Source organism: Tamandua tetradactyla, chromosome 23 (genome assembly GCF_023851605.1).
Source record: "Tamandua tetradactyla isolate mTamTet1 chromosome 23, mTamTet1.pri, whole genome shotgun sequence".
In the NCBI taxonomy this organism is placed as follows: domain Eukaryota; kingdom Metazoa; phylum Chordata; class Mammalia; order Pilosa; family Myrmecophagidae; genus Tamandua; species Tamandua tetradactyla.
Genome location: NC_135349.1, coordinates 42236285 through 42250974, shown reverse-complemented (window position 1 = coordinate 42250974; position 14690 = coordinate 42236285). Strand labels below are relative to the sequence as shown.

The 14690-nt window shown below is 37.7% G+C and overlaps 1 protein-coding gene across 4 annotated transcripts in view; it reads right to left on the bottom strand.

Annotated features, from left to right (window-relative positions):
* Positions 1-14690, bottom strand: part of PARN (poly(A)-specific ribonuclease) — a 226455-nt gene that overhangs the window by 168284 nt on the left and 43481 nt on the right. For all 4 annotated transcript variants that reach the window (XM_077141739.1, XM_077141740.1, XM_077141737.1 and 1 more), the window contains exons 14-18: positions 11466-11509; positions 10508-10550; positions 9781-9856; positions 4852-4962; positions 4481-4550 (exon numbers count right to left, since the gene is read on the bottom strand). In XM_077141739.1, coding sequence (XP_076997854.1) covers positions 4481-4550; positions 4852-4962; positions 9781-9856; positions 10508-10550; positions 11466-11509 — 344 coding nt within the window. The remainder of the gene's footprint in view (positions 1-4480; positions 4551-4851; positions 4963-9780; positions 9857-10507; positions 10551-11465; positions 11510-14690) is intronic.

Below are 14690 nucleotides of genomic sequence, written 5' to 3'. Positions count from 1 at the left end.
GTAACTTGCGTGAGACCAGGCAAATAATAAGGAGTGGGGTGGGGATTCGCATCCAGATACCTGACCTCAGCAATCACGTTCCAGCTGGCATTGGAGTCTCCCAAAGTGAATAAATTCTATTGGAGAAATCAATCAAATGGCTGTTTAAATTTTAAATTCAAATGAAAACCAATTACGTGGACATACAGCTGGCACTCACATCTATGTGCTTCCAAACAGTATAAACTGTGTTTTAACTGTTGTTCATGTTGGGAAGGTGGAAGTCCTGTGGTAAGAAAATTACCGAACCACTTAAAACAAAGAACTTAATTTATACTTGACCTGAGCAGTGTATCACAGGGAAGACACATTCAATCCGTCACCCAAAGTATAAGATACTGACAGCAAACACTAGGAATCAGAACCGATTAGTTTCCTCCTCTGTTGGGAGGGAGGGCTAAGCAGGACCAGTGAAGGTTAAGGGAGGGCTTCCCTGCAGGGGACCAGGTGACATCCTTCTGAGACACAGAGAGCTATATTTTTAGAGACATGAGTAATGATAATCACCCACCAGGAGCCTTGCACACCTTGCCACTCGGAATGAATGGCAGTTGCTGGTGAACAGGGTAAAAAAGACTTCCTGTGTCCATTATCAGTGAAGAACGGAGTTACAGCTCTGATCTTTAGTATCTTCTTTTCCTATAATCCTTCAGTTTTAAATCTCTCTGATATTAAATATCAAGCACAAGAAAAAACCAACTTGTTGCCAGCACATAACTGCGTGCCATGGAGGGAGCGGGCATTAGTGTGCCCTATTTCAGGTATGATACAGGTTCCTCCACCCTCTATACTGAGGAGTATTTTAGATACCCACACAACCTTTCATGAGTTGTTGAATTATATTCATTTGAATGACAAAACTTTAAAAAATGATCCATGTCAAAGTAATCTTGCATCTTTTATATATAAATGTGAAACCTGAGCATCATCTCATTTTTCACAAGCAAACATTAAAAGGTAGGTACAAAAAAAGTAGACACTTCACATTTGTTGCCACTATACTCTAATTTTTTGTCTACTTGATAACAAACTTTTGGGCTTATTATTAAATGAGAAACTAAAACACGTTCTGCTACCACAACCACTTTTTTGTACTGCCTAGCAAGTTAAATCCTCTTATATTTCAAGAAAGGAAAATAATATATACTGAGCACCTATTACATTTCAGAACTATCGAAGTTCTCTCATGTCTCATTTCATGCAATCTTTTTTTCTTTTTCGCATGGGCAGGTACTGGCAATCAAACCTGGGTCACTGGCATGGCAGGGGAGAACTCTGCCACTGAGCCACCATGGCCCACCCTTATCTCATGCAATCTTTATAACTTATGTGGGAGGTGAGTAGTTTTTCCCCATTTTATGGAGGGGGAAACAATTTGTCCAAGGGCATATCACTCCTTATTATGGCTTGTCTCCTCACTTGTAGCTTAGAAAGAATGCAGGCAGTATCACTCCAGGAAGACCTAGATCTCTGGATGAATTCTGTTCAGATTCCGAACACCTGTACCAACAACAAGGCAGCAATCCCATACAGCGAACTGCAGGGGCCTCTTCTTTTTTAATTCCATTACTTAAGGACAAAAGCCACAAAATGAGACTCTTTTTTGAGTCTTGCTCATTTTGTCCCTCTTTATAAGAACTGAGGTGAATGGAAAATAACCTTTCCTAAAACACCTTCACAAAGACTATCTACAAGAGAGTTTTCAAAGTATCTTACAGAAACAGATGACTGTTAATAAAACACAAGGTGAAAGTCTGATTTTGAGCTTTCTGTGGTACAATAAAAAGTAAAAGCACAGAGTATGTTTGGCTGTTTCCAGCCTAAAAGGATTTGACCAAAGGATCTTCTCTAAGCCTGGTTTTCCCAAGCATTGATGAAAACTGAACAAGGTTATAAGAGGTGGTCAGCCAAATCCTGACCAGAGAGCCTCCACATACACCACAGGTATCCCCACACCGCCGATCACCAGCAGTGGCCTGACCCTGGCTCCCGCGGCTAAACTCTTTCAGGACTTTCATCCTCATCCCAGTAGAGCAAGGAGGAACATGAGAGGTGCCCAGGGCACTAAAACGACAAAATGGCACCACGCAAAATCCTCAGAGGACATTCTTCTAAAGCATAGCTTAGAAAACATCTTATATTACATTCACCAGCTGTCATGGGATTTTCTCAATAGTTGACTCAATAGAGCTTCCCAAAACGGCCTACTTGATGCAGCTAAGTGCTAATTAGGAATAATGCAGAAATAGGTGAGGTTCATTTCTACTCCTGGTGAGAGCAGAACAAAATATTATTTGCCTAAGTGGGCAGTTTGATGTCCATCCAAATTTATGTTGGGACTGTGCCTGTTTGGTAAAGCCTACATTTAGAAAAGCCTAGTGCCAAAATAAATAAATTCTCAGACAATTTCATATATTTTTCTAAAATCATCAATTTGAGAGAATGTTGGTAGCAACTACTCGATGTTTTTTTACAAGAGTCAACTTGAAAAATGACAAAATCAATGTTAAATGTCATAAATCATATCTGCATCTACGTTAGAATGGGGCCAATATTAATACAGAAAGAGATATTAAAAGAAGCAACTGCTTCTCCCATGTTCTAAATGGATGGGAATACTTGACACCAAGCTATTCTAATACTGAATAATTAAAACAGTACTAATTTTGCATTTCAAATCCTGCCATATTTTTTTCTTCAAAGATGAAGAAAATATACTTCATAGGTAGGTAAAAAAAAAACAAAAATCAAGTTAGGTAAGATTTATTAGCGCAATATCACAGGAGGATTCCAGAATTCTACCTTCTGTTCAACTATTGTTGGTATGCATCTAAATTTCAGCAAAAAAATTGGAATAGACAGATACTCCAATTTAAAAGAGAAGCTATGGATTTACTGTCCAAGTCTTCCAAATAGTCCTGCATATTATACAAATATTAGATTGATCCAGAAGGTCTTACTTAAGCTTTTTAATCAAAGCTCATTTTGAAAGCTCTGTTTGTTAGCCACAAATGCATGCCTGATAAACTAAACGCTGTCTACATCTAACCTAGTTTGTAAACATCATTTGATTTTATAAGGAACTGATCTTTCTGGAGAAGCAGGATTGTTATTTTTTTATTTAGAAATGAGTAAACCTCTCCCAGTTGAAAAGTACTGTAGAGCACTGAACTTAATATCATATACATAAAATGCAAGGCATATAGCTATGATTCAAATAATATTTAGTGTTACCTATGAGTTTCATGGTCATGTCATTCTAAAGCCTTACAAAGATAAACAATGCCTCCAAAATAAGAAGAGCTAAGAAAATCCTTTTTTACTCTTAAGAACTGGATTGACTACTGAAACTCCATCATTAGCAGAACAAGTTTTCCATGAAGAAAAATTCAACTACACTTTGAATTTGCTTTGAAAAATGCTTTGAAAGTCAAACACATTTACCTCTGAACTTATATAGAACAGAACAAAGATAAAAAAATAAGTCAGAGTACAATAAAATTCACTATCTCAGATTGCACAAATTCTGTAGGGATCAGAGGTTTAGAAATGACATCCGTCTCTGCACCATCTCATCTAAGTACAAGCACTACGTTAGAACTAGTAATTCATATAAACATCTTAAAGAGACAGTATTCTTACCTAGGAAAGCCCTGATACGATTGTAAATGGCTGTAAACAAGCATAGAGGAAATGATGCAACCAACCCAATGCTGAGTTATTTTGCCCAGTGGTGGTGATCAATGTAGGCTGCCTTATTTTCTCTGGCTCGCCCTAAATCTCTTAGAACCAACCTTGCTCAGAGTTGGGTTAAAGATGAAGGTATGGGGCTCTGCGCCAAACTGTGGTCTGACTGAGGATCACGTCCATAACACTAGCCTCAACTATGCCAGGCAAGCACAAACCACATTTTGAAATAACAATCTTGAGATTCTGTGAAAATATTCTGAACCCAGATTTTGCCCTAACTCGCACTGAAGATAAAATGAGCAAGCTTTTACTTCATTGGATTTATTCAGGTGAGGGTTTGGGATGCACTGGAAATCTCAACTTCTTCAAAAGCCATTTGTTTTACCAACATCTTCTTAGAAGATGCTAAAAACTCTAAGTGATCAAATAATAATATAAGCATAAATAATAATTTCACATGTAAAGGGCTTCCCTTATAGGTCACTTAAATGCTAAAATCATCAGTTCTTTTCTCTTGGAAGAAATGCACTATCTTTGAATGATGTTTTCTTTTTTGAAAACCAATATATATTTAATAAATTATTTCCCCAAAGATCAATTTCTATTTTCCAAAACCATCGGAGTCTAGAGATGAGAAATACTTCATCTACAAATATACTACATTTCCCAGTCATCCTTAACTGACATCCCAAGGCACTGGCTCCTCCACAGAGTGAGAGAACTTGGGAATTAGAACCCTCTGATTACTTACTTGTTAAAAAAAGGTTCAATGAGTTTTGATCTGGCAGATACGTGAATTTTTGGAGGACTGAGAAAAGAACCTAACAAAGAAAAGAAGCAGGATATTATGCATGGGTATGTAGACAAGACCTGACAGTTCAGGCAAAAATATATCTAAATAAACAATATGGTTCTGCAAAGGCAAAAAGTAACCTACCAAGTACTTCTCCACAGTTAAGTGTCAAATGGCTCCCCCCTCTATTGCATCCCCTTCCAGCAAATCACCTCAGATTCCTACCTCAAAACCCTCCCACATCTAAGTCAGTGGTCCCAGGGAAATGCAAGGCAGGTAAAAGACACTCTTAAACCACTGTGCTTGATGTAGACATATATAGTGAATACCTAGGTAGTTTGCCATGGAGATGAAACACAGTCCTGTGATATAAGCATCATATCCTGCCTCGTGGAGCTGTTCAGAAGCTGTGTCATAACTTGGAAAACCTTCTGCACTTTCTAAAGAGAAAGAAGAAAAAAAAAGTTTTCCCAAGAACATCACAAAATATGAAGTCTGGTATGCATGTTGTCCTACGAAATCCAAGTTGCATTAGTAAGTGCTGCATGAATATTCTAAATAAGCAGAAAAAAGACTACTTCTCATCTCTCTCTCTAAACAAGACCGTGCATCATGAGATAACAGAGTCAATGAAAATGAGGGCTTTGGTCTGGACTACAGAAATGCCTCCGTTACATTATCAAAGACTCAGTCGCCAGCCTTCTTGTCTCAGACTGGTGGGTGCTGTTTACGACCATGTGTAACTCACTCTATGACATTTACTACTCTTCTGATTGCTTTCCTTAGTCATGGAAAGGAGCATCTTCCCTTGCAGAGAATTAACGATAACATCAGGATACGAGGTATTTCACAGCAATACTGTGGAGCTGCACTGCCTGAGTCTGAATCTCTTTCTGCTCTACCACGTAGGAGATGCAAGTGGGCAGGTGACTTTACCTCTTATGAAGTTTTTGTGAAGATCAAATAAGACAATGTAAGTAAAGCTGGTAAATAGTGCCTAGAACATGGTAAACACTCAGAAAGTGCTACTTAACAGTACCCCAGGTGATCCTCCCAAAAAGCCAAAGACTCAGACTTAATATTGCACTCTACTATGTCTTCAAACTTACAGACTAAAAGATGAGCACAAAATTAATCCCCCAAATAGATTATACTTTCTCTAATGCTGCCCTTAGAACAATGGAGTCATTTCATAGGTGAGACTATTTTATAACATGATTCTTTAATCATAATGATATATACAGATGATGAGAGGATGAAGTCTGAGAAGAGTGACCTGCTTTAGACTCAATTCTCTGTAGATACAAGAATTACGAACAAATAATAGCATAAAACTACAATTCAGTTTCTCAGAATCATTCTGGAAATGAACGTTAAGAGGGTTAATCAAAATTGTAAATGGAAATTAACATGAAAAGATCGTAACTATTTTTGCAACAGTACAATGCTCTTTTTTTCTGCATGGGCAAGCACCGGGAGTCGAACCCAGCTCTTTGGCATGGCAGGCCAAAGAGAACAGAGGCTTGTTTTTTTTGTTCTTTTTTTTGTTTATTTTTGTTTGTGTTTTTTTGACATGGGCAGGCTCCAGGAATCGAACCTGGGTGTCCAGCATGGCAGATGAGAATTCTGCCACATGAGTCACCAAAGCCTGCCCATATAATGCTCTTTTAAGCAAGAACTTTTTAACTTAAGTATTATAATAGACTACAAAGTTGAAAAAAAAATTTTTTAACTAGAACTGTTAAAGATCTACAGAAAAATTATAAGGGAAGTACAGAGGTCTGATATATGCTTCCCCTTATCATGTAGTTTTCTTATTATTAACATTTTGCATTAATACAGCACTTGTGTCACAACTGATCAACTGTAATAATTATGCTATTAACTTTAGCCCATTGTTTACATTAGGGTTCACTATTTATGTTGTTTCAATTCTAAGATTGTTGTGTGTATATGTGTGTGATGATTTATATACCATCAAGAATTTCCCTTGTTAAGGTTTGTGCTGGTTTGAAAGGAAGTATGCCCCCTAAGAAAAGTCATGTTTTAATATAAATCCCATTTCTTAAAGGTAGAATAGTCTCTATTCAATGCTGTGTATTTGGGACTGTGATGGGATCATCTCCCTGGTTGATGAGATTTAGTTAAGAATGGTTGTTAAACTGGATTAGGGAGATGACATGTCTCCACCCATTTGGGTGGGTCTTGATTAGTTTCTGAAGTCCTATAAAAGAGGAAACATTTTGGAGAAAGAGAGATTCAGAGAGAGTGACACTATGAAGCAGAGAGTCCTTCAGCCAGAGATCTTTGGAGATGAAGAAGGAAGATGCCTCCCGGGGAGCTTCATGAAACAGGAAGCCAGGAGAGAAATCTAGCAGATGATGCCGTGTTCGCCATGTGCCCTTCCAGCTGAGAGAGAAGCCCTGACTGTGTTCGCCACGTGCCTGTCCAGCTGAGAGAGAAACCCTGAACTTCATCGGCCTTCTTGAACCAAGGTATCTTTCCCTAGATGCCTTTGATTGGACATTTCTTTAGACTTGTTTTAATCGGGACATTTTCTAGGCCTTAAAACTGTAAACTTGTAACTTATTAAATTCCCCTTGTTAAAAGCCACTCCGTTTCTGGTATATTGCATTCCAGCAGCTAGCAAACTAGAACAAGGTTGAATGTCATTAAGATGTTAATTCTACCTAAACTAATCTAAAGATTCGATTCAATACCAATCAAAATTCCAACAACCTACTTTGAAGACTTGGAAAAGCTAGTTATAAAATTCATTTGGGGGGCGGGCCGCGGTGGCTCAGCGGGCAAAGTGCTTGCCTGCTATGCCGGAGGACCTCGGTTCGATTCCCGGCCCCAGCCCATGTAACAAAAACGGAGAAACAGAATACAATAAAACAAGAAAATGTTTAAAGATGTTTCCCTTTCTTCCTTCCTTCCTTCCTTCTATCCTTCCTTCCTTCTCTCTCTGTCTTAAAAAAAAAAAAAAAAAAAAAAAAAAAAAATTCATTTGGAAGGGAAAGAGACCCCTCACCCATCCCCGCAGAATAGCTAAACTAAAGATATCGTAAAAAATACGAGCAAAGTGGGAGGACTAATACTTCCTGACTATTTATAGCTTACTATAAAGCGACAGTGGTCAAAACAGTATGGTACCAGCAGAAAGATAGATGTATACCAATGGGTACGCCACGAGTACGGAGACAGAGCACCAAATCTGTGGACAATGATCTTCAATAAGGCCCCCCAAATCCACTCAACTGGGAAAGAACAGTCTTTTCAATAAATGGGCATGGGAGAACTGGACATGAATAGCCAAAAGAATGAGAGGACCCCTACCTCACACTCTATACAAAATTTAACTCAAAATCAATTAAAGACCTAAATTTAAGAGCCAGTACTATATCAAACTTCTGGAGGAAATGCAATGAAACATCTGCAAGACCTAGAAATAGGAGGTAGCTTCTTAAACTTTACACATAAAGCACACACAGCAAAAGAAAAAAAACAGACAAATGGGAACTCCTTAAAATCAAGAGCTTGCAGATGTGGCCTCTCTCTCTTAGTCAACACGACAAGCAAACTCACTGCCCATCCCTCTCTACATGGGACATGACTCCCAGCAATGTGGACCTTCCTGGCAACATAGGACAGAAATCCTAAAATGACCTGGGACTTACCACCAAGGGATTGAGAAAAATTTCTCGACTGAAAGAGGAAGAGAGAAATGAGACAAAATAAAGTGTCAATGGCTGAGAGATTCCAAACACAGTTGAGAGGTTATCCTGGAGGTTATTCCTACACATTAAGTAGATATCACCTTTTAAGTTAAGGTGTAATGGAGAGGCTGGAGGGAACTGCCTGAAAATGTAGAGCTGTGTTCCAGTAGCCATGTTTCTTAAAGATGACTGTATAAGGATATAGCTTTCACATATGACCGTGTGACTGTGAAAACCTTGTGTCTGATGCTCCTTTTATCTACATTATGGACAGATGAGTAAAACATATGGATTAAAAATAAATAATAGGGGAAACAAACGTTAAATTTAATAGACTGAGGCTGAGCCCCCAGTCTTTGGGTTTGTTCACATGAAACTTAACCCCACAAAGGATAGGTCAAGCCTACTTAAAATTAGGCCTAAGAGTCACCCCCAAGAGAACCTCTTTTGTTACTCAGATGTGGCCTCTCTCTCCAGTCAACACAACAAACTCACCACCCTCCCCCTGTCTACATGGGACATGACTCCCAGGGGTGTGGACCTTCCGGGCAATGTGGGACAGAAAGTGACTGCACCATTTTACGTTTCCACTAACAATATACAAGTGTTCCTATCTTCCACATCCTCTCCAACACTTGCTATTTTCCATAAAGAAAAGTCTTTGATCATCGTAGCCCACTAAGTGATAGCCTCTAATCTACCACTAGCTAAACACATAATTTCCCAAATCAATTATATTGGTATAGATAGGTTTTCTTTCTCTTCCGTCTGCCATCTTTTTTCTGAATTCCTTTCTTGGATTATTACCCAGAAATAATAACTGTAATCTTGGCTATTTTAATATCTCCCATTGTCAATTTCTAAACCATTAGCCCAATTATCAACGTCTTTAGATGTTTTCAGGCTATAGCTAATGGATGCTTATTACAGTACTGGCAGCACAAGGAGGTAACATGGATGAAGAAGCAGCATCTGAGGTTCACCAATATGTGCCAGAAAACAATGCCTTTGTCCCCAAGAAACACTCCTCCCTACTATTGGTTTTCCTCACTGCTGCTGTTTCCCCTCCTAAACCAACTTATAAGGGACAGGGGAAGGGACTCTCTTCATCTTTAAGCCCAGTTCTTGGACTTTTTTGTGGCACAAAATACGTTTTCATTCTATCCCTGGCAATTAATCACCAAGTCTTTAGCTTTGAATAAATAGTACATTATAGAAAAGAAAGACACGTGAAGTTTTAGGGGAACACCAAGCATTAGGAAATAAAAGCCCTAAAGCTTTAACTGCTAAACGTGTCAATGAAATGGCTACCTGATCCTATTTACATAAAACAGATACAGACTTAGAACATCTTTATTCAGAAAACAGCAATTCAATGCAAGGCAGGAGCAAGTAAGGGTTGCCAAGGCATGAGCAAGCGAGGGGTGCCAAAATCTATAAAAGTATAATATAGTTTCTAGAGTAATTTCAACTTTACAATATACAACAATAATTATCACAAGGAATCTGGGGATTTTTGAGATCGTTTTATATTCTTACCAACTTCAGGGGGACTAAAAGGAGTTTCCTTTAACCGTTTTTCCAATTCCGCAAGAGATGTATTATTAATGATATCCTGCAACCATGAAAGCAGAGAATTACGAACCTTCATGATATTGGTGCAGTGTACATTACTAGTTTCACTGTATGTTAGAACAACAACAAAAAATATGTCAACTACTGCCACCTTGTGTTCTTTAAAGAAACACAGGAGTCAATGTTTATTAAACGTGAGAAAAAAGTAGATTTAGTTTTCACTGTATGAAAAGTTTAGCTATATGAAAGAAGGGTTTTCTACAGATGTGTTAAATACCTACAGAGCTTCTGCCAGAAAGCAATACTGTTCTGGAATTCATTTCACTTAGTTATATAAATAAAGTCACTTATAAGGTAACTAATGAATATATCTTTACCTGAATTTTTGTCTAGTTAGAAAATAAATAAAATAAGGAAAACACAACAGAAGAAATGTGTGTATGTGTAACCTATTCAAAAATAAGTGATATATTTTAATATTAAAAACATTAATAAAAATAATAAAGGGGGGATTCCCACCATCCAAAGACAACTGCTCCTTATATTCTGATATATTTATTTCTGTTTTTTCCAATATCTTTTTTTAATATATTTGAAATGACATTTAAATAGACTAGAATTCCAAAGCTTTTAGTAGCAATTCAGAAAATTTCAAACTATAGCTTATCAGTGATACAAATTTAAATAATACCTTAAAAGGTTGTGTACTGGCCATCAATTTAGTATCCAAGAGTCTAAAAACAAAATAGTATTTATATAAAGTAAACAAAATGTTCAGAATGTATTTTACTCAAATTAATAGCCTGTCATCTTAAAAGTAGACATGGGGATCAAGCACATAAACTATTAAACATTCTGAACCCAGCACTAACATCGCTGCTACATTAGCTTGGGGCTCTCAGCCTCATCACCAGGGGCTTCATTAAGCCACTGTGGGACAGTCCAGACTCTGCCACACTCGGAGCACAAGTTCTAGATCGCCCTGTACTCTGTGAGGGTGTGGGGTACATCAATCTCACGGGCAAGACAAATACCTTCATATGTTTTCACGTGGTTCAAATACTGCTGCAAGTCTAATGTTCTCACATCGTAACCATCCACTGCCACTACCAAGGTGTAATGATACAAATTCTTATGGAGGGCCAAAATCTGCATTGGGCAGTTTGATTCTGCCGCTGTTGTTTTTTTCACTTTTATATTTTAGAGATCAGAAATACTAAAAAAGAGTAAAATATCTGAAACTATTTCTTTTCACACAGATGTGAAACTGTGAATAATTAATTGGACAGAAACAGCCCAGGTGAAAGAGCAAATGCCCAGGACCACACTTGTCCCTCCTCAAACGTGTGTAAAAGCAGGTCCTTGCTCTCAAGTCTCTACCAGATCGAGCTTCCCATGGATGACATGTGATCTGACACATTAGAAGGTAACAGGTAATGGTAACAGTGAAAACCACTAACAGGTAAAGGTGCTGACTTACAAAGTCACAAGAGTCTCTTAAAGAAATTTCACCAGTTCTTCACACATCAAGATGTGGGATGAGAAAAAAAGAGTTGCTATCTATTTTCACTCACATTACTATATACCCACTGATATGATAAATGCCACAATAATTTTTAATGAATTCCAAATCCTCAAAGAAAGCTCACCTGGGAAATACACATGTTGTCATCTCCTTAAACTCATTTAAGTCCTAAAAAAACAAGAAAATGACTTGTTAAAATTTTATTATCACATTCACCATTAAAGAAAACATAAATATGTTTCATAGTCTTTTTTCAAACAGGCACTTTAAGCCAAACTGTAAAAACACATTTCTAGTTAATATTTACTTTATAATACTTCCCCAATTTCCTCACACACTGGAAGCCTTATGACCTGATAACTAACCACTGCCTAATTAAAACAGGTAAATTTAAACAATTTATGCCTGAAATAGGAGGGGAAAAGGGATTTACTGTATATAGAAGACTATCTATTTGAGAGGTTTGTATACGTCCAGAAAACTTCCAATAATAGCTAATAGTTTGTGCTCTATTATATAAAATCATCATAACAGTGAATTTAGCAGAGTTAAATGCTTTACAAAGGAGATGGATATACTATGGAGCAGGTTATACTTTCCCTGGGAACACCTTTGAAATGTTAGTTAAAATGGCTGCTAAAACAGATTTTCCAATATGCATGATTCTGCTTTACTCAATAAACTGCTAAAGTGACACAACAGCAAGTGCCTAATTTAGACAATTCATTTCCTGAATTTACTTGGGCCAAGAAGCCTAGAGCTAAAATGAGAATGCTCTAATTTTGAATCAGCTCATTTACATAAAAAATTGCCACACTAGACTAAGGAGCCACACTTCTGACCCTTTGTAACTATACTGTTCTTCAATGTTATTCATGCTTTAGAGGAAAATACCACTTCCAATTAGCTTTTCAAGCCCGTAAATACAGAATGTGTTTAGCTAGCTTGAAATACTTACCAGTTTTTCAATGGCTATAGTTAAATTAAGGGACAATACATGAACAAATAGTTTTGCTATGTCAACCAAAAATGCAATGACAACTATTTGTAATCTCTCAATACCACTACAAAGTTTCACGAGCCAAGAAAAAATGAGAATGATAGCTACTTCCAAGGCTGGCATATGGCAGAGTTCTAGACCAGCGCTTTCTTTAAAAGGTCATCCTGAAACAGCAAGAAGACTCTAAGAAGAACTACTCTTAAAATGTAGTGCCACTTTTGGGCAGGCCACGGTGGCTCACCAGGCAGAGTTCTTGGCTGCCATGACAGAGACCTGGTTTGATTCCCGGTGCCTGCCCATGCAAATAAATAAATAAATAAATGTGGTGCCACAATATGGATTTAGTGATTTTAAATATATTTGGTGCTATGCATGAAAAAATTCTCAGCACTTTTTCCAAAGGTAAATAAATGAAAGAACACCATTTTCTCCCTCCAACAACAGCAGATATAAAGAAGTTAGGTAATTTCCTCAGGCACCCTTGGTAATGAAAGCAAAAGATAAAACTACTTATCCTAACCCACCTCCTATTCTGCAACAAATCAAATTCTCTCTCTACTGAAACTGATTCAAGACTCACTTCATTTAAGTTAACATTTATTAAGTGATTACATAAAAGTGTTGTACTATGCACTGAGATACAATCAATTGAAAGGTTACTCTTCATGACAAAGGAGCTAACCACCTAGAAGGAGAAGAGAGTTAAGCTATATGATAAAAGACAAACTTTATGTACCATAACAGGTACAAAGTTCTGTGAAGTTCAGAAAAAGGAAAGAGCATCTCTTGGGTAAGGGAGCAGGAAGGAAAAACTTCATGGAGGCCTAAGGTGGATCTTGGAAAGATGGGTAAAATGTGCACAGTAAACATTAAGAAAAGCTAGAGAAAATTCAGGTTGGAGGAAATTATATATATTCCAAAACCATACCCATTCAAAAGCACAAAGCACTTCTCAGGGAACAAATGAGCCAAGCTGGCTGGAAATAAGGAGAGTAACAAGCAGTTAGACCATTTAAAAAAGTTGGGTCAGATAAGGGAAAACCTGATGCCAGGTTGAAAAGAGTAAATTTTAAAGAAAAACAAAGAATATGGGATTATTTCAGAATTTTGAGTCATGCCAGCGATGTGAACAAAGCCATTTATCAGAAGATTACAAAGCTGGGACAGCTGGTAGATACTTACTTGTTAAGCAACTATTTATTTTAATGGCTCCTACATACCAAGCTCTGTATGACGTTCAAAACACCTACAAGCACAGTATTAGATACATTTTCCTTTTTCTTTTCTGATAAGTTCATTGCTTTAACAATCAAAAATATCATGAAAGGATCTGCTCCTTTGATCTACTTGACCAATAAAAAGTGGTTGATCAGAAATAAACATTAGCTCTTTAGATCTACAAAATGCAAATTCATACGCATCATGTTTGTTCTGATACTCACAAATATGAAATACTTGAGGCCCAGAAGGTGATACGGTTGGCAAGACAGGTAGTGACAAACTTAAAGTGGCATAAATAAGACAAAGGGACAACAGACCACTGTACTCTAGGCTGTGCTGTGCTGAACTGCTCCAAAACAGAACACAAGACCCAAAAGAACAATGTGACAAAAGAAATGTGAAGTGACTGAGGGCTAGCAGATGTATAAATGAGACCAAACTCCAGATGCTTTTCAATCCAAAAAAAACAGATGGCAATAAAAGCAGGGCTTGGCAAACTACAGCCCACAGGCCAAATCATTTATTTTTTAAACAAAGTTTTACTTATTATAATAATGGATTCAGGAAAATAACTAATTTGGAGATAGTAAGAAGGAAAGAAGAGAGGTAGCATATATAGCATATATCTTGTTTGAGATATGAACATTCTAAACTACACTTAATCTGAAGTTTATCCAGCTGAAGAAGCCCAGAGTCAAGCAAAAAATGTGTACCTTTATCTCAGGAGAGCTCACAAGTTGCCGACAAAAATGTTAGGGGCTAAAGATGTTGGGAGCTGAAGCGGAAATAAGGAGCATAATAAGTGGTTAGTTAATGAAAGTAGGTGAGATCACAAAGGGACAGAAAATACAGGGAGAAAATTCAGAAAAGCAGAGGGCAGGGAGATGGGGAGCAAGTGAGATGAGGCCATGGCTGCTGTGAGGGAGCTGAAGAGGGAGAGGCAGCAGAGGAGCTCTTTTCCTGGGGAGCCAAACAAGCTCATGCTTTGGTGCACTGAAACAACTTGGCTCCAAGAGTGAAAAAAAAACATGGGCAAGATCAACAGAGAATCTAAGGGAAGCCACCGGGCAGGAGGTAAGCATCAAGAATGTAGAATCTTGTCCAGTCCAGGGGACCTCAAACACCATT